We start from the raw sequence: 23,083 nt of genomic DNA on the forward strand, positions 1-23,083 counted from the left end.
CAGATTGATCAAAATCATAAAGGAGAGAAAGAGAGAGATCATCACACTTGACACTATTAAACATCATAAAACCAACATTAGATGCTCTTTTGGGTGAAAACCATTCAAGTTTGGCTAAAAAAAAAATATATCAAGGGTGGAGAGAAAGATGAAGGCTCAGAGGAACCTGATATTGGTGAAAAGATCTCATCAAGTTTTAATTTCAACAACAGCTTTAAAAAAAAAACATTTTCAGTTTAGAAATACCTTTTCCACAAGCTCCTGCAAGCTTCAAATCTAAAGTAATCATAAGCACACAACATAGGCGAGACATCACACCAACTTTTACCAGCGCATTCATCCCTGAGAATTGTCTTTACATTATATGCATCTAAGTAAGGCACATTAGTATCTAAATGAATTAAAACATTGGTTAATTGGGTAATTTTAAACACATTTTTGAGCCTTTCTTGCTTACTCTGATGGACCGCGACTTCTGAAATGTTCAAAACACTCGTGTTTGTGGTCTGTGGAGATAACAGCGATGTATTGTGATTGCAGCGCTGATTTCAGATGTTCAGGCATCATTCCAACACAACGATCTTACAAAACACCCCTCTGAACGAAACAAATGTCCCTGCACCTACTTGATGGCTTTTTTCTCTCCTCTTCCTCTTCCTGAATCGGGAGAACTGACGGACTCCACTCCTGGTTTATTCCTCTTCCCCTGAAAGACAGAGAGAAGGATAAAGGAAGTTCATTCCCAGTCTCCTAATTGATCACAAGCTCCGCCTCCAACTTCTGTACGTCTCGCATTATTCGCTGTTCCCGCTCTCCTCCCTGATGCTTCGTTCTGATTGCTCAAATCACATGGTCGGTCCTAAGTCATCTCAATAGTAATTAAACCACACACAAGCCTCATATTTAGATGGAAATAGCCAATTTAGCTTTCGGCAGCGTCATGGGCTGTCGGAGAGCATGTGGGAGAGACAGAATGACAGAGAGTGTCTTCAGGGGAGTAGATGAAAATGTGGAAACCCTTCATAGACGTCAGTGCTGTCCGCCTCTCTGCTCTATACAGGAGATCTGTGACACAGCCCACATTCAGGTTTAGATGTAGACAGACTGAGTTATAAGTTACAGAAGTTATGTCATCCACTTCTGAATTTACACCATAATACCTGAGTGCATAATGCATGTTATTTCGTTTTAAATGCCACATGGTAACAGCTTCTTATATTTATTCTCAAGCACAGCCAACAGATAACATGACTTTACGGTGTATATGTGATGATTAAAAACAGTTGCAAAAAGAAGAGCGAACAGAATAAAAAATCATGTGCATTTAATGTGTTTTAATATGAAAAATAAATACATTCATACATTTAAAAAAAAAAATATATATATATATATATATATCTGAAAATGTACCTTCTACTGATATTTCCATACTGTTTTATAGATACAGTGAAGTAGATACAGTTTTGTCTTACTTTAGTTACTTGCAAGTGAAACATTACCCATAAAGTATTCAAACGGGGAATTTAAATTGTTTTAATAAATTATTATTCTATTTATTGATATTTAGAATTTTATTTGAACTATTATTTTGATCTTTTTTTATCTTAGAAATTTTGTTATGTGCATTTGTCATTTTTATTAGATATTTTTTTATATGTAGCATTTACATTTTTTATTTTATATATATATATATATATATATATATTTGTCTATTTACATAATATAATATAATAATTACATATCAAATATTTCATCTATTTTATTTTTCAGTTTTATTTGATTTCAGCTTCTCTATTCTTTCCTGGTTCATCTTAAACTGGTTTTCGGCAGGTTTGATTAAGAAAAAGACACTAGAACAGCATGTTTTGCGTCATGCAGATTTCAAATGGAGTTTTCTTTCTTTCTTAATGTGTATCTTTGTATCTAATGGTCTCTGAGATAATATGAATAGCAGAGGAGTTTGAGAGTTATTACCAAAGTGAAGTGGGAAAAAAGTATGGGGGTGAGATTCATATAATGCTGAGAGGCTTCTGCATTTCTTTCTTTGTTATGCATTATTATTGTATGAGACTTCAAGACATAGTTTAGTGTGTCCTCATATATTTCACCTCATCATCTCAACATCATCTGCATTTGTGCATTTATACTAAATGTATTTAGACTGCTGTTTTTAGAAACCACATTTTTACCATGGTATTGAGGTGCAATATGTGTGGTTTTAACTCTGAATCTCATGACCTTAATGTATGCTACAATGGAAGACCAATGGTTAATATTAATAAAACTCAAAACAGTCTGAATAATTTACCTTCACCATACAAAAAATGAGCTTGAAACAGCTACTTTTAACAGTCAACTCAAGCTACAGTCAATATTCAGTCATAGTCAGGCAACACAAACCCCGTTTCAGGATTTAAAACAAGATCATTCATTACAGCATGCAGTTACTAAGAAATTCATTAATTTTAATAAGGAAAAAATGATGGGAAAAGTGTAAAGAATTCATAAAGAGTTGTTTAAATCCAAACTGAACATACTGGCTTCTATGACTTTGACTTAGGAGCAAAATTCTGCCTTTAAACTAAAAAAAAAAAAAGTGAAATGTATCGTGTTAATTATCGATATCGACTGATAATAAGTATTTTATCGTGATAATTGTTTTGACCATATCACCCAGCCCTATAGAAGCAGTACAGCTATTATAGTGATGCAACACAATTACGAAGGTATTTTTTACGAAAGTATAAGTCTTAAAACCACAAACAAACAAAATCTGCTCTGAAAAATAAACACAGGTACAGTCCGTCATTTTCCTCTCGTCCCATCTGTGCGTTTAACGTGGTGACAGGTTTGGCGAAGTTAAAACTCCTCCAAGCGAGATCTGTCCCACAGCAGAGCTCGCTGTCTCATCCCATCTCGTCCCCGCGCTCCCGTCGGCTTTCGTCTGAGGAGATGACTGGGGTTCTGGCTCTAGTTCGGCTTGTTCTGCTCGTCTCTGCGGATGTTGCCGGAGGCACGGGGCAGATCATGGGGTCAGAGGTCAGGGGTATCATTAGCGCTGGCCAAGAGGAGCGTGCAGCGAAGGGACAGGAGCTTGACACGCTGCCTAATCGTGGTCAGCGATTGGTCGAGGGCTGCGAGGCTACAGGAAACTCCCTGAGCAAGGACAAACTCTGAATTCACTGAGCTTTTGGTCTTTTTCTGGATGCAACAAACAAACAAATAAAAGTCCCATCTTGCATTGCACCTCACTGAATATAACTATAAAATGTGTACCAATTCATCATTATTTAAAATATTTTTATAGTAGTTTCATTATCTTGCTTTGTTTCAATACTAATTTATATCTGACATATTTAATTTTTGTAAAAAAAAAAAAAAAAAAGATAGAAATTCTAATTAAAATGTAAAAAAAATATGAAAATTTCATAATTGTACTTTGTTTTAATAATAACCATTTAAATACATTATTACATAATTGAAACTTTTTTTTTTTGTCAAAATCCATTATTTACAAAATCAAAGCCAATTCAGTTTTTTTTATATTCTGTATATACAGAACATTACTGAATATTTTAAAAAGTGAAAAATTATTTTTAAGAAATTAATACTTTTCTTATTCTTCAGCAAGGAATAATTAAATGGATTGAAATTGGCAGTAAATGTATTTATTATGTTGAGAAAGAGATTTTCTGTGCATTAAAGAATCCAGAATAAAAAATGTATTACAGTTTCCACAGAAAATATTATAATAAAAATAATTATAAAAAAATATGTATATAGATATTTGATCAAACAAATACAGCCTTGGTGAAAATAAGACTTAATTAAAAAAATGTTTTATTGAATACTACTTTTTATATAACAATAATAATAATAATACTATAAAAACAATGTCATATATAATAAATAATAATATAAATTCTATAATAAATATATTTTGTAGCATTTATTTTATTACTATTATTTACTTGGTTTTTATAATAAAATAGTTTATATGTGATCTTTTTTATATAATGTTTACATTTTTTTTATAATTTATTAAATTGTATAATATTTACACATCTTGCACCTCTTCGTGTTGACTTTAAAGACGTCTTCTTGCTGATCCAAGCTGGTCTACCAACTCTAACCATCTTTGACCATCTTGAGTTAGTCCTTCTGATCAACCATCCTGACCACATAATGTAAAGCTAACGGTAATGAAAAGCTGGTGTTAGCAGGATTTTGCAGCGAGATGTTCATCTTCCAAACATCTCCGTCGACTCTCATCGTCACATCTCAGTCTGATACACTGATTTAAACATAAAAGGACAGTCGAAGAATCACCCAGATGTGCAGAGCACACACAACTACACACACATGAGTCAGTCCCCGGAGGGGACAGCAGCGACACACACACACACACACACACACACACACATTATGATTACTACTGACTAACCCTAGAGAATATATGAGGAGTAGAAGACTGGATGCTCATAAAAAAATGAATGGAAAAAATCAGAACACACATAATTGTGTCTGTAGGAATAAAAGCCCTGTCTCACAGCTATGAGAATCAAACATTTTGTTAATTTTTGAGAGAAGCAATGACTGTCTTTGTTTTGTTTTATTTAACCTTACAAACTTTTTAGCCAAATAAAAACTCGAGCTTTTCGTTCCAGCGTTTTATTTTCCATTGCAGTCCATGGATCTTCAGAGAATCCCATTATAAAGCATAAGCATCATGCTATCAATTATCTCAACACCACAGTAACACAAGTTCACCTTCAAACAGAATCCAACACTCAACTTAGAGCACATGGATCAATAAACCAATTAAAAGAGACACTAAAGACACATCCAGGACATGCACTGACATGTTCAGAGCCACTTACAAACACGTTATTAGCCGTGATGCGTGTACCACGACATGCCCTAGAAGACTGAGTACACGTGCCAAATACAGACATACATGTTATTGCTTATATGTAGCATGTCTCTATCTTTCATTCCTCACTTTCAGCTTTATAATAAACTAATGTGGTATTTAAATACAGTAGGTTTACCATCAATGTCCGAAGAACATGCTAAAACCATGGTACTTCTCTATAAAGGTAATACTCTGTGATTCACCTTGAGGCAAAATACTAATTAGCAATTTAAACCACACTAAAAACAATATGCTAATTAAAAATGGGCCTTTAAGCAGCATGTAAGAGCGACACAGAAATGCATGATAAGACATTAAAGCACTAAACATGTACGACATGATTTTTGAGATGCCCTCAAAGACTGATTAAATATTCAAACACATGCATGTTGCTTATATATTCTGCAAATAAAAAATACATTTAAATTAAAATAATGCTTATTTTAATTTAAATGGTTATAAATATTTGCAATTTTGGTACTGAAAGTAATAAAAAAAGGATTATTTATATATATATAACAATTTAAGATGCATACATTTCTCTAAAAATTAAATTGAATGATTTAATAAATATATATTTAAAAATACAAAAAGTAAAAAAATATATATATATATATATGAAATATGTTAATATCTTACGCAACTGAGCTTCAAGTAAATATGCTTTTAAAAAATGCAAAACATATATATATATATATATATATATATATATATATATATATATAAATTAATTAATTATTAAAACTAAGAAAATATTAGCAATTTTGGTATTAAAATAATAATGTTTTAATTATATACAAAATTAAAAATAATGTAAAATGCATATATTTCCCTGAAGTATAAATGCAATTATACTAAAAATTATTTTTAAATATTAACAAAATATTTTTACAAATAGGTAAAATTCTCTGAAATCTCTTAATATCTTATGCAATTGAGTTTCAAGTAAATATGCTTTAAAAGATACAAAACCAGACAAAAATACAGCTGAAGAACATGATGTTTAGCAATCAAAAAACCCTAAACATGTATGAGAACACCCTCAAAGACTGAATTAATATTCAAATTCATACACGCTCCTTATATATTGCAAAAACAAATAATAATAGTTAAGCAAATAATGCTTAAAACAAGAAAAAATACTTGCAAAAATAATTTAAGATGCATATATTCTCTGAAAAGTAAATCATATTAGAAATTTGATTCAAAAAGTTTCTGAAATATCATAATATCTTGAAAAATCACTGCTGAAGAACATGTAGCATGTCCCTGATACGCAGCCAAGCCTGCATTTGTTCATGCATGCAAACGCAACTACTTTCAACACACGACACGTTCGCCTGAGAATAGTGTGTGATTTGTAAATATCTGAGATTGAAAACACTCACACACACACACACACACACACACACTGGGTACTTACAGGTTGCAGTTTCTAGGTAAGTAGTAGCAGTTTTTGACAAACAAGAAAAAGCTGGAAACTCATCTGTCATCATCTGTATCATGAAATTTTCACAGAGAGAGAGATGAGAGCGAAACTAAACGGAGCGAGAGAGAGGAAGAGTGTGGGAGGAGGAGGGGTCTGAGAGAGAAGTGGGGATGAAAGAGAGGGAGGAGAGGACGCCGCTGATGATTGAGACGAGTGGAGGAAGCGACAGATCGCCAACTGTGAAGCTCGGAGGGGGAATGAGTGACAGCGATCCCCGCGGGTCTGTGTGTGTGTGTGTGTGTGTGTGTGCGTGTGTGTGTGTCGAGAATGGAGAAGCAGAGAGTCAGAAATGTGCATTCAGTAGCATGACTAGCTCTGAGCAAAGACACACATGCAAATGCTGCTACACACACATGACTGCAGGCAAAGAGCTCAGAAAGAGCTTCAGTCCAACAGACACACTGCGGCCACAGACACAAACACACTTCTCTCTCTCTCTCTCTCTCTCAGTCTGCTCAAGAGGACAGAGCTGTCATGTATCTTCATATATTCTCAGTTTCTTCTATTATGTGTCTCCTCCAACTTTATTCATCTCTCTCTGACTTGGGCTTCAAGCGTGCATTTTAACTTTATAGTATTGTTCTTTATTGGAGTGACAGTATACAGCGTTGCCAAACCATTAATATAGACACCACAAAATAAAATTGGTGACCAAAAATAAATAAATAAATAAATAAATGTACTTTCTAATACAGAATAAAAAGAAGAAAAAAAAAACTATACAAATCTATATCAAATCTATACATTTTAATGAAAAAACTTTATATAAATAAAATAAAAAAAATTATAAATCACTAACTATATATATTAATTATATAAAAATATGCATGAAATATGTATAAAATATAAAAACATTACTTAAAAATAATTAACAATTATTTTATATTTACAATTATATTAATTTTATATTTACAATATTAACAATTACATACAATAGAATAAAATTAAATAAACCAAAGATTTATGTTCTATGAAAAAATTTAATAAAATAAATTGTGAAATAAATTATTAAAAATAATATAACAATGATTGAATAATAAAAAATAATATAAATAAAATATAAAATTTCTGACATGTAAACTAAGCTAAAAAAATTACTTCATAAAAAATAAAATATAATTCTAAATAATATAATTAAATTACATTAAAACAAATACTTATTATAAATTATAAAATGAAATATGAATATATATATATTTAGATATTAAAAAGAAAAGAAAAGAAAATCTCTATGGTACTTTTCCGAAGGCTGCTGTTTGCTTTTCAAGAGCTGTAAATTTATCTGTTCTTCAAGTTCATGATATCCTGAGAAAACAGTGTCAGAGACTGTTCAGAGCACTTCAGCTGTATAAAAGACTTCAGCTGTTTGCTGAAATTGAAATAAATTGTTTAGCTATACAGATCTGAGATCAGCACAAAGATTTACAGTTAAGCACCTGTGAGTTCAGAAACTACATTCAAAATGCAGATACATCTAGTTACGAGCCACATGCTGAATTAAACATAATGAGAAGCATGTAAAGAAGTCAAATGACAACTAAACACATGTGTGTGTGTTGTCTTAATAAAACATGCAATATTCATGCTCAGCTTAAAGTTTTGTTAGGACACCATAAGAACAGTTTAACATAATTGTTAGAACATTAAACTGTTCTAAGATTTAACATAACGTTAAGCCGAAGGTTTACTGAACATTCCTTACAAATAATAATATAATGTTGTTTTAAATAGAGCTCTAATGTACTTCATTTGAATAAAGCGAGAGAGAGAGACGTTTGCTTGTGTTGATGTCAACTTCAGTCAACCTAATAGCACATAAATGACTCAATAACAATCATCCAGCAACACACTCACACTCAGCTGACTTCATACACACAATTTATCATCAACTGCTGGAAGAAGCAATTGATTGAACAGTAGCTAGTCAGAGCAAAGCACCAATCAGGCCTTAACGAGCGCTGTGAGGAGAGAGAGGCAGAGCTCAGGGCACATTGGGTGTCAGATAATACACACTGTTTAAGTGGAGTATGCAGTGTGTTCGACACTGTATGGATATGTTACAAGATAGTGCTGGGCGATATGGAGCAAAAAATATATCTCGATATATTTTGCTATATCTCGATATACGATATATATCTCAATATCTTTACAGAAAAAATAACCCCCCCAAAAACGACTTTAAAAACAAATGTGCCAAATATTACCCTATGAAATGTTTTATTTTTTTCTTCACCATATGTTTTATTGTTATCTAATTCTGTGTTTAAGCAGGTGTAATTATTTAAATGCATAAAAACAACTTAATTTGTTAAATTATTTTCTTAAGACAGCCTTATGTGAAATGTTTTTCCCCTCTGAAATTCTGTGTATTCACATTTTTCTGGTTATCAAATGAAGGCATAAAACATTCATTTAATTTACCTTTTAATTATTGAAAATTAAGCAAACTTAATTTTTTTGGTAAACAAAGGGGATTTACTATGAAAAATAATACATGGAAGATTACTAGACTACTATTCATTTTAATAGTAGTAGTAGTAGGCTATGAACATTTTGCTGAATAATAGGCTAGTAATAGATTTCTGGCATATTCTTTTATTTTGACGGGTTTACCGTTACAGTTCTGTGTATGTGATACTACAGTCTATGCTGTGATATGACGCTAGTTTTACTCAAATCAAACGGTCAGATGCTCATGGAGTGACTCTCAGTGCAGTTCTGGAGATGTTCCTCATGTGTTCACATCCTCATTTAATGAGAGGACAGAAGCTGAAATCAACGCGAGCGTCACGCGCGCTTCCGAGTGTGTAATAAAACGAAGAAGCGCTTCTGCTCCATTCATTAACACAGACACGCAGGATTCATATTTAAATAGACTTTTCCGGCCTAATATTTACAGATATTCATATCGCGATTTGATGTGAGTGCAATGACCTACTTTTGATAAATTCATTTACAATTTGACAAATTCCGTGACATTCCACGTTAAACTGTAAATTCCGTTTTTTATGACTGAATTCCGCGATTCCGTCCGCGTTTTCTGCATCGCGGAAATCATAGGGCCCTACAGTAGACATCTGCCTGCTGTTCGCCCGACGCCTTAAACCCGAAGTATCTCCATATAATGGAGCCAGTTGTCTTTTTTTGATACTAGTACTGCAGCCTCCGGTCTGGTTGAGGACGCCACCATGTTTAATGAGACAACACGCGAGGGGAGGGGGAACAAAATCAAGGAGGCGGGGGCGAGCACAGCACAGAGAAGGCAAACAAGCAAAGTGGCGGAATCAGAATTAAATATAAACAATATCGATATATACGATATGTCAAAATCCATATCAAAAAAAATCTAAGCCTTTACATTTTCTGTTCACTTATTATCCTCCTGTCCTAGCTTCTTAGTATTTTGAACGATGACCGAAACCTTGTATAACGAACACTTCTCGTGTTTATTGCCATTTAATGATACATCACTTGTAGTATTCCTCAACTGTAAGTCGCTTTGGATAAAAGCATCTGCCAAATGAATAAATGTAAATTTATAAAAACTGTCCATTCCATTTTTATAATGCATTTGCATAAAATAGATAGATGCAGTGCTCAAGCTAGCTTTCCATTTCAAACATACTGTATCATCTGTGTATTCCTTTGATTGAATGTGCATGTATGAAACAATATGTATCAAACAGTAAAAATATTTATTACATAATGCTTACTGTTTTGTACAATATTTTTAAAAACAGTATTGCATATACAGTATATGATCAGCATAGTACACTACTTTCAAGATCAGTTAGGACTATTATACCTAGAAAAAGTGACTTGTTACATTCCCATTTAACTTAGTACCAGTTATTACGCACTCTAGTTTTTAAAATAATCAATTATAATTGGAAATCCTACAGCAAAATGAAGTGTGTGCTACATAACTGCATCTGACTGCAATAACAGAAGATGACCCTATGATTCTAGCCTCACACAATACTCATGGTGGACAGTATATGAATTGGAACACAGTTCAGCTTCTGAAGGAAAATTCTATTTTTATCAAATCAATTCCAGTCAGTCAAAAAAATCAGCAGTTGCTCCTCAAAATGCCTTTTCCCTTCATTACTAGAGAAACAATGCTGGGAGAAGCGGCTGTTATATCAAAAAGTAGTGTACGGAACAAGAGGTCTTCTCCAACCCCAAGACAGGATGTAATTATCACAGCTCTTCACAAAAACATACTGCAATCTGAGTCTCAGCAGACTTCATTAAGGATTTAATACCAATCTGCTTGACCTCACGACACCTATTCATGACTCAGGGGAAGCGTACAGTCCAGCTGATTCACAGAGAGAGAGAGACAAACTGACTAAATAACTAAAATACTGAATAACGTGTTCCCAAGCCATTTTACTTTAGTAATGGGACATATTTCTGAGAGGAATATTCAATGAAAAAATGCATTTTATGACCAATTAGTATTCAGCACACACACACACACACACACATACAGTAAATATATACATATATATTCATTTATACATATACTCATATATAAGCAATATTACTCGAATAGCTCGCATGGCTATGCCACAGGCCAACTGCTGTAGGTAATCACAGCCATGCTGATATACAGCCATATCACATGGCTACAAGTGTGATATTGCTTTTATACAACAGTTTGACGGCACAAATGTGTAAATAAAAAACAGACAACAAAGGAGTGTTGTCTGTTTTGTGCAGAACTACTTCCTTCCACCATTGATTCAAATCAAATCAAGTTTTAGTTAAACAACTGAGCTCAAGATCCTGCTTATTTGAGAACGTCACTTCAGAACTAATAACGAAACAATGTTGAGTTGCTATGTAATGTTGGTTGTATCACTGTATTAAAAGCTCACTGTATTATGTGTATGGGTGTCAGGGGCGGACTGGCCATTGGGAGCACCGGGACATTTCCCGGTGGCCTGACGGTCATTCTGGCCTGCCGGCTGCCGCTGTGCAGTCGATCAGGCTGACATGCTGGTATGCAACTGCGAATTAATTGACGGTCTTATGAATCTACGAATCAGGCGATCACGGAGTGAAAATGACACCACCACATGACCAAACATCAGTGAAGCACTACCTAATTGGCTATATCCAGAGGCAGGCTTTATCTTAGAAAATCGCGCAAAAAATGGAGCGTAAACGCAAAGGAGCAGCAGAGAGGGAACGTATAAAAAGGAGAAAAGCCCTAGCCACAGACGCAGCAAGTTGCTGCCAAATCCCAGCCATGTTCGCCAGTTAAGGAGAAGGTCGGTCAGAATTGCATTTATATTTACTATGGTTCACTGAAAAAAACGACCCGTTCAGTTCACCCCACACGGTTCGGCACACGCTGAGACCGCTGTTCAACTTAAATCTGACAAAGCATCTGTAATATGGTTTACTTTAAACAACACGTAAAACAAACAGGGTTCAAATAATATATGTTTCTGTTGATGCATGCGCATTCTGGATTCCCAGACATTACAACAACAGCGATGAAAAAAACCTCTACAAATCATTCACTCTGACCCTGAAAGTCAGTATTTTATTTGTATCATTACTCTATTGTATTTATTTGTGCTGTTGCTTGTAGTTAGAATATTCTTAATAATATGATAATATATATATATATATATATATATATATATATATATATATATATATATATATATATATATATATATATATATATATATATATGTGTGTGTGTGTGTTTTAAAAGAGCATCTTAATGACAAACTAGCACACTGTTTTACATATGGATAAAGTATTTTTTTAGTGCCAAAATTGACCAGAAATTGATTTTCCATTTCTAGCCTACAATATGTAGTCTAGTGTACAATGCTTATTTATTTTAAAGATTATGAAGGAAGCAACAGTAGTACTAGTGCTGCTAGTGCTCCTGCTGTTGAACAAGAGAGGGTCGACAGTTCAGCTTTTGAGTCAGAGCAGGAACCTTCAGGTAAAGTTTAAGCTAATGTCTGGTGGACACATGAATTGGGTGGTGGTGACTGCAGCAACAGAGGTGGCCTGGTGTGGAATCAAATTTCCGGCCTGATTTACTGTCCCAGTCCACCACTGATGGGTGTTATGAGAGAGATATGTAATGAGCGAGTGAGATTACCTGCATCTGATACAACATTCATTCTTCAGCTCAGTCTCATATTCACAATAAAACATTAGTTTGATTGTCCAATGAGGAAAGCGATATCTTTGTCGTACTATCCTTTTATCTGTTAAGGGTGATTTTAAATATAAAAAAGCATTGCTAAATAAATAATAATAATAATAATAATAATAATATTTTAATAATAATTTTTTTGTAAAACATTTTAATTTTTTTTACATTTGTTTTCTTTACAAAATAATAAACAATTTAGGAAGCCTAAATTATAACTAACTAAATATTTTGCTGGAAAATTATGTATATAATAAAAATTATAGCTAATTAGTTAATTAATTATAGAAAACTAATTAGTTTTCATAATTGAAACATTCTTACTGATGATTTCAAGCCTTCGAGTGCTCAAAAATCAGGACAGAAAATCTGGAAAAAAACGTCTCCGGATTCTGTCTGGCTCTCAAACATGCACTAATTAAAGGCCACTGCTGGTTAGTAAATCTTTAGAGGTTCTTAATGAGTTTTTGAGGAAGTGTAAATTAAATAAAAAGCAGGTCACAGGTTGGGCAACGGTTAAGTCTCAGACGAATGCCTTCCATTGCTGGATAATTATGTGACACTGCAGTTTAGCATATAAAACAATTAACCCAATAAAGCCTGACATATCAAATAATATTTTGAAATTTGAACAACAGTTTATTGAAACTTTAGACAAAATCTTTTTAAAAATAAAAAAGTATGCATATATACTTTTGATGAGCATTATATTTCATATATCAGACATTTATATATCAAGCTCATATATTAGGATGATATAGTGAGAATATGGAGCTCGTACTCAAGGAGTTAAAAATGCTATTTCATTTTATTAATTAAGAGTCCGCGGTAAAGATAATCCATGTTTTAATAAATCAATATCCTCCTCCATTAGAGCAAGAAACATTGCCTGGACTAAGGCAAAAAAAAAACTAATAATGCTAGTGACTGGGAACAATATAGGGCATTAAGGAATATTAGTACAAAAATTATAAAAAATGCAAAAAGTGAGTATTACCTTAACATGATAAATAAAATTTTTAATGATCCTAGTAAATTTTGGAAGCTGGTCAAATCATCAACTAATCATCTTTTCCCTCTCCAGCAGTTCCTGATTTACTAAAGGTCAAAGATGAAGAAATTAAGGATAAACGTGATATAGCAGAAGCTTTTAATTTTCACTTTAATAATGTAGGCTCAAGTTCAACAACTTATTCAAGTATTCCTGTAGACGATAAACATAATATGGCCATCCCTTTAAGTAGTAAAAGAAACCATTTAAATGTTCTTCCTATTTCTCCATCCCAGGTTTGTAAAGCTCTGTTAACTCTCGATTGTAAAAAATCTGCTGGCCCTGATCAAATAGAGCCTTATTTTCTAAAAATATCTGCGGATTTGATAGCAAGACCGATTGCTTCTATTTTTAATTTAAGTCTAAGTAGTGGTTTGATACCAAGTTCATGGAAGTCAGCAGAAATTCGTCCATTACTGAAAGGTGGAGATTGCACTTTGTTGGATAATTATCGCCCTATTTCCATACTATCTGTTACAGCCAAAGTGTTTGAATCCCTGGTAAATGAACAGTTAAAGCACTATTTATCGATTAATAATATTTTAAGTCAAACTCAGTCAGGTTTTAGACAAGGACATAGTACTATTACTGCTGCAATGTCAGTCACAAATGACATTATTACTGGATTGGATAAAAAAAAATCATGTGTTGCACTTTTTATTGATTTATCCAAAGCGTTTGCTTCTGTGGATCATGATCTTATTTTGCAAAGGCTTAAATGTGTAGGTTTTAGTAGTACAGTTTTAAAGTGGTTTTCAAATTATTTGACTGGAAGAACTCAATGTGTGTCTGTAGATAATTATACTTCTAATCCATTAATAGTGAAGACAGGTGTCCCTCAAGGTTAAATTTTGGGACCAATTTTATTTTCTATTTACATAAATAAACTTGGTGTAGGATTAGAGACCGTAAAAGTACACTTTTATGCAGATGATACTATCATTTATACAATGGCTTCATCCATAAAAGTGGCAATGGATTCCTTACAGCAGGGATGGACTGGGACTAAAAAACGGCCCTGGACTTTGACTAGGCCCGGCCCAAAGCAATCGGCACACGTAAACTCAACAACAACAAAAATAACGCCTCGCATGAGTGTCACAAGACTTTAATTGTGGCTCATGATACTATACCATCTAAATTATAGCAATAGCACTGATGTTGACTAGATGTTGAGCTGGAGTGGGTGTCTTTCTCTGCTCTTGGTCTAAGCTCAATCTGAATAAACAAACAATGGAATGGATTTAAAAAAACAAAAAAAACAAACAAACAGGTTTTATTCCAAGATAGCATGGAATAGTTTATATAATATGCTTTTATGACAGTATATTATACAATCTATTCCGTGCTGTCTTAAAATGAATTTATTACTTAATAATCTTAATTTATGCAGTAATTAATCTTACTGCACATATAATTATACCACATCTAAATGAAAATACACCATTGCAAATGTAACTTCTGTATTAAAAATCTTCAAAATTTGTATTAACTGTAATGTTACCAACATTTTTAAAAGTAAAAGCACAACATATTTCTTAATATTAGCTACTGCATGTGACATTTTACAGCTAAAAGCTGTAGCTAAAAGCAAGTAACTCTCTTTCGCCTCTCATGTTCCATACTTGGATCTGGATCTGCTTGTGGAACCCGCTCATCTTTCTGTCCCTCATCATCATCACTGGTGGCATGTTGCTGCATAGTTGTCTGGCTCACTTCTTCACTGCTGCTAATATTTAACTGCGAGGTGCTGCTACTGGAAAATACTGCTATATATTTCAGTTAGTTTGGGACATTTAGCGGCTTCAGTATCTACATTCCGCATTGTTTTTCTCTAGCCTTCTCAGCCCCACCCTTTTCTTTCCTTTTTTTTTTTTTTTACCCGCGTTCGCGTTATGCATAGTGTTTGTTTGTTTCTATGCTTCTTCTATCTAACGTTAACATCTTTGCTGTTGGTTTCTTCCTACTCTTCCACTTCTTCTTCTCCTTACTTGGCGGCCACGGCCAGTGCAGCTGGCATCCAACTTAAAGGTGCATTGCTGCCACCTACAGTACTGGAGTGTAAAAACAGATTAGTGGGGGAAAAAAAACGGTGATGACTGACTGCATGATTGGCGGGTGGTGGGCCGGCCCGCCGGCCGTCCTGGAGTACCGGCCGTTCTGTGATTCTCCAGATCACACAGATGGCCAGTCCGCCCCTGCCTTAAAGAATGCTTTTAATTTATTTCAGACTTCACTTGATAATCTAAAATTGGTGATGAATAAAAAAAAAAAAACTAAATACATGATCTTCACACGCTCCAGATTATCACTAAATGATTTTATGATTAAAACTTTTGATGGTACTCTGATTGAGAGAGTCGCATCCTATAAATATCTTGGAATTTGGCTGGATGCTAAATTTACTTTTAGTTCTCATATTGATATACTTTTAAAGAAATTGAGACCAAGATTGGGTTTTTATTTTCGTTTGAAAAAATGTTTTTCCTTTGTTGCTAGAAAACGATTAGTGCAAAGTACCTTTTTGCCAGTATTGGACTATGGTGATATAATATACATGCATGCGCCCCTAAATACTTTGAAAAAATTGGATGTTGTTTATCACGCTGCTTTACAATTTGTGACTGATTCAAGTGTGCGTACACATCACTGTAATATATATGAGTTGACAAATTGGACTTCACTGTGCTTGAGGAGGAAACATCATATGTTGATCTTTATTTTAAAAGCTTTACTGGGTAAATTACCACAGTATATATCTAATCTATTGACATGCTGTACTAGTATCTGTAATACTAGATCAACAGTTAAACTTTTACTCAAGGACTCAATTTTCCATACAGAACTAGGTAGATCAGCCTTCTCTAATTATGCTCCTTATGCATGGAATGAGCTTCAAGGTATATTACACATGAAATATGTTCCATCTCTCACTTCTTTTAAAAAAAAAAAGTCTGTTTTTATAGAACGGTGTAAATGTTTTAGTAATTGATTGTGGGTTGTGTTGTCTTTCAGATCTGGAAATTCTTTGTATGTTTATTCTGTTGTGGTATGTATTCCTTTGTATTTTTGTTTTGTGCTGACTATCTTGACCAGGACTCCCTGGTAGAAGAGATATTGTATCTCAATGGGACCTTCCTGGTTAAACAAAAATAAAATAAATAAATAAATAATCAAAACTATGCAATTTGGTACAGATGCCGATATTTATATGGCACAAAAATATTAAATTCTGATAGCTTGTAATGTAAATCATTGAGGTCATTATAACAGACTAAAATGCATAAAATATTCTAGAACTCTATTAACTTTATAGAATCTTTAAAGTCAAAGTTCTCAATATGAAGTTAACATGATCTCAACATGCTATCCACATTACTGTAATGCCTCCATTCTCTTACTATTTGCCAACTATTGACTTTGTAAACTATTTTTAGCAGAAATATCAGACATAACTACATCTCCTGAGCTTCTAAAGAGCAACGTTTGAGTAATAAAATGCTTCTCCGGGAATGTCACGCTGGTGTAAACAGATCGAAGAACAGATCGATGAACTACAGACAGCAGAATATGAAAATAATAAGACCAAAAACTACTGTTGTCCCGTTTGTCCTTGAATGAGGACAGGGTGATGCATCCATGTATCACTCTCATTACACTCGTCTGTCTGAAAGTCTGCATGTGTTCCTGTGTGGTGGACAAGATGCAACCTGATCCCTTTACATGGATCTTTAACTCCATCCATCCAGCAGACCCACAGTACAAATGAACCCATTCTTTCACGTTTCTGAACAAGCTTGTTCTCTTCAGTGGAAAACTCAGAGGTCGGGAACACAGAGATTATCTTAAAGGGATAGTACACTGAAAAAAGACACTTTGTCATCATTTACTCACCCTTATGTGTTTCTATCATCTGTGGAACATGAACGTAAATCAGTGCTCATTATTTTCCTTTCACTTCTATGATGCGTTGATGACTTAAAGTGGACTCGGTCTGATTTCATTGCTTTTCATTGACTTGGAATGTCATCAACCCGAGAGCTGACGACACATGGTTGATAGCAAAAACAACTGGCATTTTTTTCTATTTGTTCATGGGTTGTTGTTATTACCTAAACTGAAACCATTAAATACAAATTATGTTAATTGAAATAAAGCAGAAATTAAATGAAAAAAAAAAATAGAAATGTTGCCTTGGAAATTAAATACAACTAAAACCACAACTGAAAAATAAATTTAACCTAAATAGTAATAAAATGTCTAAAGTACATCACAAAGTACTAAACATTAAAATGAAAACTAAAATATACTATACTAATACTAAAAAAAGCTAATGCAAAATAATAATAAAAACTATAACAGCACATAAATAATATTAATTAAAATAACATTGATTTTGACACATTTAATTAGCAAAAGAAAGCAAAACAATACTATTACTCTTCCTTTAACACCTATCCAACTAACCGCTCAATTTCTCTTAATTTTACTGGCATAGGTGACCCGACTTCCTGCTGAAGCTGACGAACAGAAGGTCAAAGACTTCTTGTCACGGTTGGTAAACCGTGATCTCGGGCTGTTTGCACTTTGTGGTGAAATCTGTGTGTTTCGCGTCTGCACTGACAGTGTTGGGGAGTAACTAGTTACATGTAACGGCGTTACGTAATTTAATTACAAAATAAATGTAACAGTAATCAGTTACAGTTACTAAGAAAAAATGATTAATTAAATTACAGTTACTTATGAAAATTGTAACGATTACAAAGAGGATTACATTTGAATATTTACACACATCCACATACAGCTTATTTCTTTCCCAAATTGCACTAAGACATATGGCCCATAATCTCCGAGACGCGGAAAACACATTCGTAGAATCCAGTCATAAAAATGGAATTCAGCCAAACGCGGACGGAATATGCCACATTTTGGACGAATAAATCAAAAGTAGGTCAGTACACTTGAATCAAAACCCGATATGGACTGATGTCTGTGAATATTAAGCCGCAAAAAGACTGAATATGAATCCTGCACGTTCTGCGTGTCTGTGGAAATCAGGCGCTGACTGGACATCGGGAGAACCGGGACTATTCCCGGTGGCCTGGCAGACGATTTGGCCTTCTACTTTAATATTGTTATTGTATAATTGCAGGCCGAATATACTAAAGCGATTATTTCCGAATCCGCCATTCGATAATTAAATCTCTAATAAATCATGAATCGGTTAGTCGTGACTGGCAATGGTTGGGCTCGCGCGCTTTCCGCGCCTCCGCCGAACGGTTTGGATCAGACTCAGAGTAATCAATGCGAGAGAGAGAGACCGTAGTGAACTGTGTAAGGGCACAGCTGGAGCAGAGAAGCGACACTTCTGTTCAGGGTTTCAGGTGCAGGTCAGTTTCATCTGTAAATATGCTAATGTAGTTTTGTCTTTGTTTACTTAGTCAAGCAGCAGCAGCACATTGCTCGCAATCACTCAAAATACTGTATAAACGACGTCATTATTATCTTTTGTAATGTTACAGTAGTAAGTTAGCAGACAAATCATCATATTTTATCATAGGTTTAAGGGGGAGCTAGTGGATACAAAAACACAACCCTTAGGAAAATTAATGTAGCCTATGGTATGGCACTAACCGTGGTTTAACTATGGAATTTGTAGTAAAAATAAATACAAGTGGTAATTCATTTGCCAAAAAAACAAAATTGCACTTACAAAACATGGTAAAAGTCAAATAAAAATCTTCAGTATTAAAGTCATGAGAGAGATGGGTGGATAATGGAAGTGAAGGTGCAGTTCAGGAGAGAACTCTTAATTACGTTGCATGTCCCCAACCTAAGGATTCAAATCTTTTTCATGTCAGGTCCAAAAAAAAAATAGGGTTGTCCATGTTTCAGAATGGGTTGTGGGTTTATGAGTGTGAGATTTCCCAGCCTATTTTTTTTCCCAGTCCGCCCCTCATGGAAATTAATCATCATATCATATACAAAGAGACAGCAGTGTTTCAGAAAGACACCAATGTTTCAGGAGTTTAGTACACAAAATAGGACACATGCTTATTAGATAACCGTATTTGAGTTGATGTATATGCTTTTATTTTTTTATTAACTATTTTTCCCCAAACCATTGTTAAATGCAGTTAGATGCCTGAAGTTATGCAAAGATTTGGTTTCAAAAACAGTATCTATAAACTATTTCTTTTGATTTAAAATCTGCTTTGAACTTCAGATCAATCTCTAAGTAAAAGGCAGTACTAAAGTCTGATTGTGTGGTGGATGTGTTCAAATGTGATCATCTTAATTTAAGTGATGAAGGATGGTGAAAGTCTGACAGTATTGAGCACTACTGTAAGGTTAAACCTGCATGGTGTAAAATGGTTGAAGATGATTAACAGTTGCAAATTAACATTCATTAGAAATTTATAAAAGTAATCAAAATGTACTCAAAAGTAATTAGTTACATTACTTTATTAAAGTAATTAAAAAAGTTACACTACTATTACATTTTAAATAGGGTAACTTGTAATCTGTAACCTATTACATTTCCAAAGTAACCTTCCCAACACTGTGCACTGATTAGCTTGTGGGCGTCTGCGTTAATTGTCATCAGCAACAGCTGCCACTCATTACTCATTCACTATATATTGGCTTGTCTCACGTCTTGTGTTTGTGAGATCGTTGTTACTTGTTTGATGTGGTTACCCTGTTCGTCTGGCTTTAGTGTGGTATGCGTTGGATGTCTGTGTTTTCCCTAGAACCTCATCCACTCTCCGCACGCTCACTCAGCCCCGGACAGTTACCTTCGGCTCTATTCCCCGCAGTTCCTGTGCCATCCTCTCCTGCTGCCTACTTGCCATCATCATCCAAACTACTCACCTTCTCTCCGCCATCATCCGGATTCCTCACCTCCTTCCCACCACCACGAAGTGTCATCTCCTCAGCATCTTTGTTTGTTTGTGTATTTGTATTCCTCTCAGCCCATTAAATCTGTTAACTCGCATCTGCTTCCAGACTTTCCTTAATCCACCGTCACATAACGATCTCACCACCATGGAAGCAGCGAGCACCAATACACTCACGGATTTCATGCATCACAGCGTTAAAAGAATGGATCAGCAGCAGGAGAGCTTCTTGAACACCGGACGCGCTGTCAAATCGCTGGTGGCACAGGTGTCCGAGCTCACCCAGCAGATCCATCAATTAACGTCTCCCACTGCGCCCATCGCACCCCGGGAGATTCCCCAGGACCACTTCCGGCCTGAGCCGCGACTTCCGGTGCCGGAGAACTATGTGGGTGAGCCAGCGTTTTGTAGAACTTTCTTAACTAAGTGTTCAATGCATTTCGCCCTACAGCCCCGCACCTTCGCTACTGAGAATTCTAAAGTAGCGTTCACGCTCACATTGTTGTCTGGCAAGGCGGCCTTATGGGGGACGGTGGTGTGGAAAAAACCAACACCCGTGTTGTGCCTCGTTCCACACCCTCTCTGAGGAAATGAGGAGAGTCTTTCGACCGGGCCGCGACCGGCAGGGAAGCCGCTCATCGACTCTCGAAACTCCGTCAAGGCTCTTCCTCAGTAACCGACTACTCCATCGAGTTCCTCACCCTGGCGGTCGCGTGCCAGTGGAACGAGGCGGCGCAGTGGGATATATTCCTGCATGGGTTATCCGACCGTGTTCAGCAAGAGATCTACCTCCTCGAGCTGCCCCCACTCTCAACGGACTCATTGAACTGGCTCTACGAGTCGACGCACGGATTAATCGCTTGGGCTGCCAACCCAGTCCTTCAAGATCTACCATCTCTCCTGTTAGGGGGCACTTGAGTCGAGAGAACACGGTCGGTTCTGTCGATGACCACAAGCCCATGCAGATGGGTAGAGCTCGGCTGTCCCGGAGGGAGAAGGAACGGCAGAGGTCCCAAGGACTGTGTTTGTACTGTGGAGGCTCTGCTCATAACGCCTACTCATGCCCGGTAAAAGAGCCAGCCCGATAGTAAACTTGAGGCTACTACCGGGTGGGATCTCCGCTGAGAAGTCCTCACCTACATCATCGACCCTCCTTCCGGTGAAACTGCGGTGGAAGAATCAACATCACGAGTGTCACGCCCTTCTGGACTCCGGAGCCGAAGGTAATTTCATTGATTCTTCACTTGCACATCACCTGAACATTCCTGTGCTTCCTGTGTCTCTCCCCATCCATGTCACCGCACTCAACGGCCAGGAACTGCCTCACATCACACACCATACAGAACCCATCACACTGCTCATGTCTGGAAACCATCAAGAAACCATATCCTTTTTTCTCATGGACTCCCCTGTTGCTCCCATTGTTTTAGGTCACCCCTGGTTATCCAAGCATAATCCACGAGTGGAATGGGGTTCTAACACTGTCACATTGTGGAGTGAAAGATGTCATGAGTCTTGTCTGGTTTCTGCTTGTTCTGTTGTCCCTGTTTCTGTCTTTCAGAAGGAGAACATGGTTCTGACAAACGTGCCCGTTGAGTATCTGGACCTGAAGGAAGTGTTCAGTAAGTCCCGTGCTGCTTCTCTCCCTCCGCATCGTCCCTACGACTGTGCCATAGACTTAGTGTCAGGTAAGTCTCTGCCTAAGGGCAAGTTATACTCTCTTTCTCTTCCTGAGAGGGAGGCCATGGAGAAATACATTTCTGATTCCTTAGCCTCTGGGTTCATCCGTCCTTCCTCTTCTCCAGCGGGGGCGGGGTTCTTTTTTGTGGGTAAGAAGGATGGTTCTCTGCGACCTTGCATTGATTACCGAAAGCTGAACAACATCACTATTAAGAATATCTATCCTTTACCACTCATGTCTTCAGCTTTCGAGAGGTTGCAAGGAGCATCCATATTCACAAAATTGGATTTATGCAATGCTTATCATTTGGTCCGCATCAGGAGGGGGGATGAATGGAAAACCGCCTTTAATACCCCTAGAGGGCACTTTGAGTACTTGGTCATGCCGTTTGGGCTCTCCAACTCGCCCGGGGTACTGTCACGGTTGGTAAACCGTGATCTCGGGGTGTTTGCACTTTGTGGTGAAATCTGTGTGTTTCGCGTCTGCACTGATTAGCTTGTGGGCTCCGTTAATTGTCATCAGCAACAGCTGCCACTCATTACTCATCCATTATATATTGGCTTGTCTCACGTCTTGTGTTTGTGAGATCTCAGAGAACTCGCATCTGCTTCCAGACTTTCCTTAATCCACCGTCACACTTCTTAAACCCGTTTTAAGATAGTTCAGTCAAAAATGAAAATTTCCTGTTAATTTAGTCACCTAAGTTGGACATACACTGGTATTTTGGCTCACTCAGAGTTGGACTGTCAGGCATGTCTGAAAGTGAGTTTTGATTGAGGAACTGTTTCAGACCGATTTGGTGAACTGATTTTCCTTGATATGCTTTTTTATTCTCAAACACAGACAGCCACTGAC

The 23,083-nt window shown here is 35.8% G+C and overlaps 1 protein-coding gene across 1 annotated transcript in view; it reads right to left on the reverse strand.

Moving 5' to 3' along the window:
* LOC132133358 (synaptotagmin-7-like) overlaps positions 1 to 23,083 on the reverse strand; it is a 108,852-nt gene that overhangs the window by 42,490 nt on the left and 43,279 nt on the right. Inside the window, exon 3 of the mRNA XM_059546144.1 lies at positions 627 to 706. Within this exon, the coding sequence (XP_059402127.1) occupies positions 627 to 706 (80 nt within the window). The remainder of the gene's footprint in view (positions 1 to 626; positions 707 to 23,083) is intronic.

The sequence above is a fragment of the Carassius carassius genome, chromosome 50 (assembly GCF_963082965.1).
Source record: "Carassius carassius chromosome 50, fCarCar2.1, whole genome shotgun sequence".
NCBI lineage: Eukaryota > Metazoa > Chordata > Actinopteri > Cypriniformes > Cyprinidae > Carassius > Carassius carassius.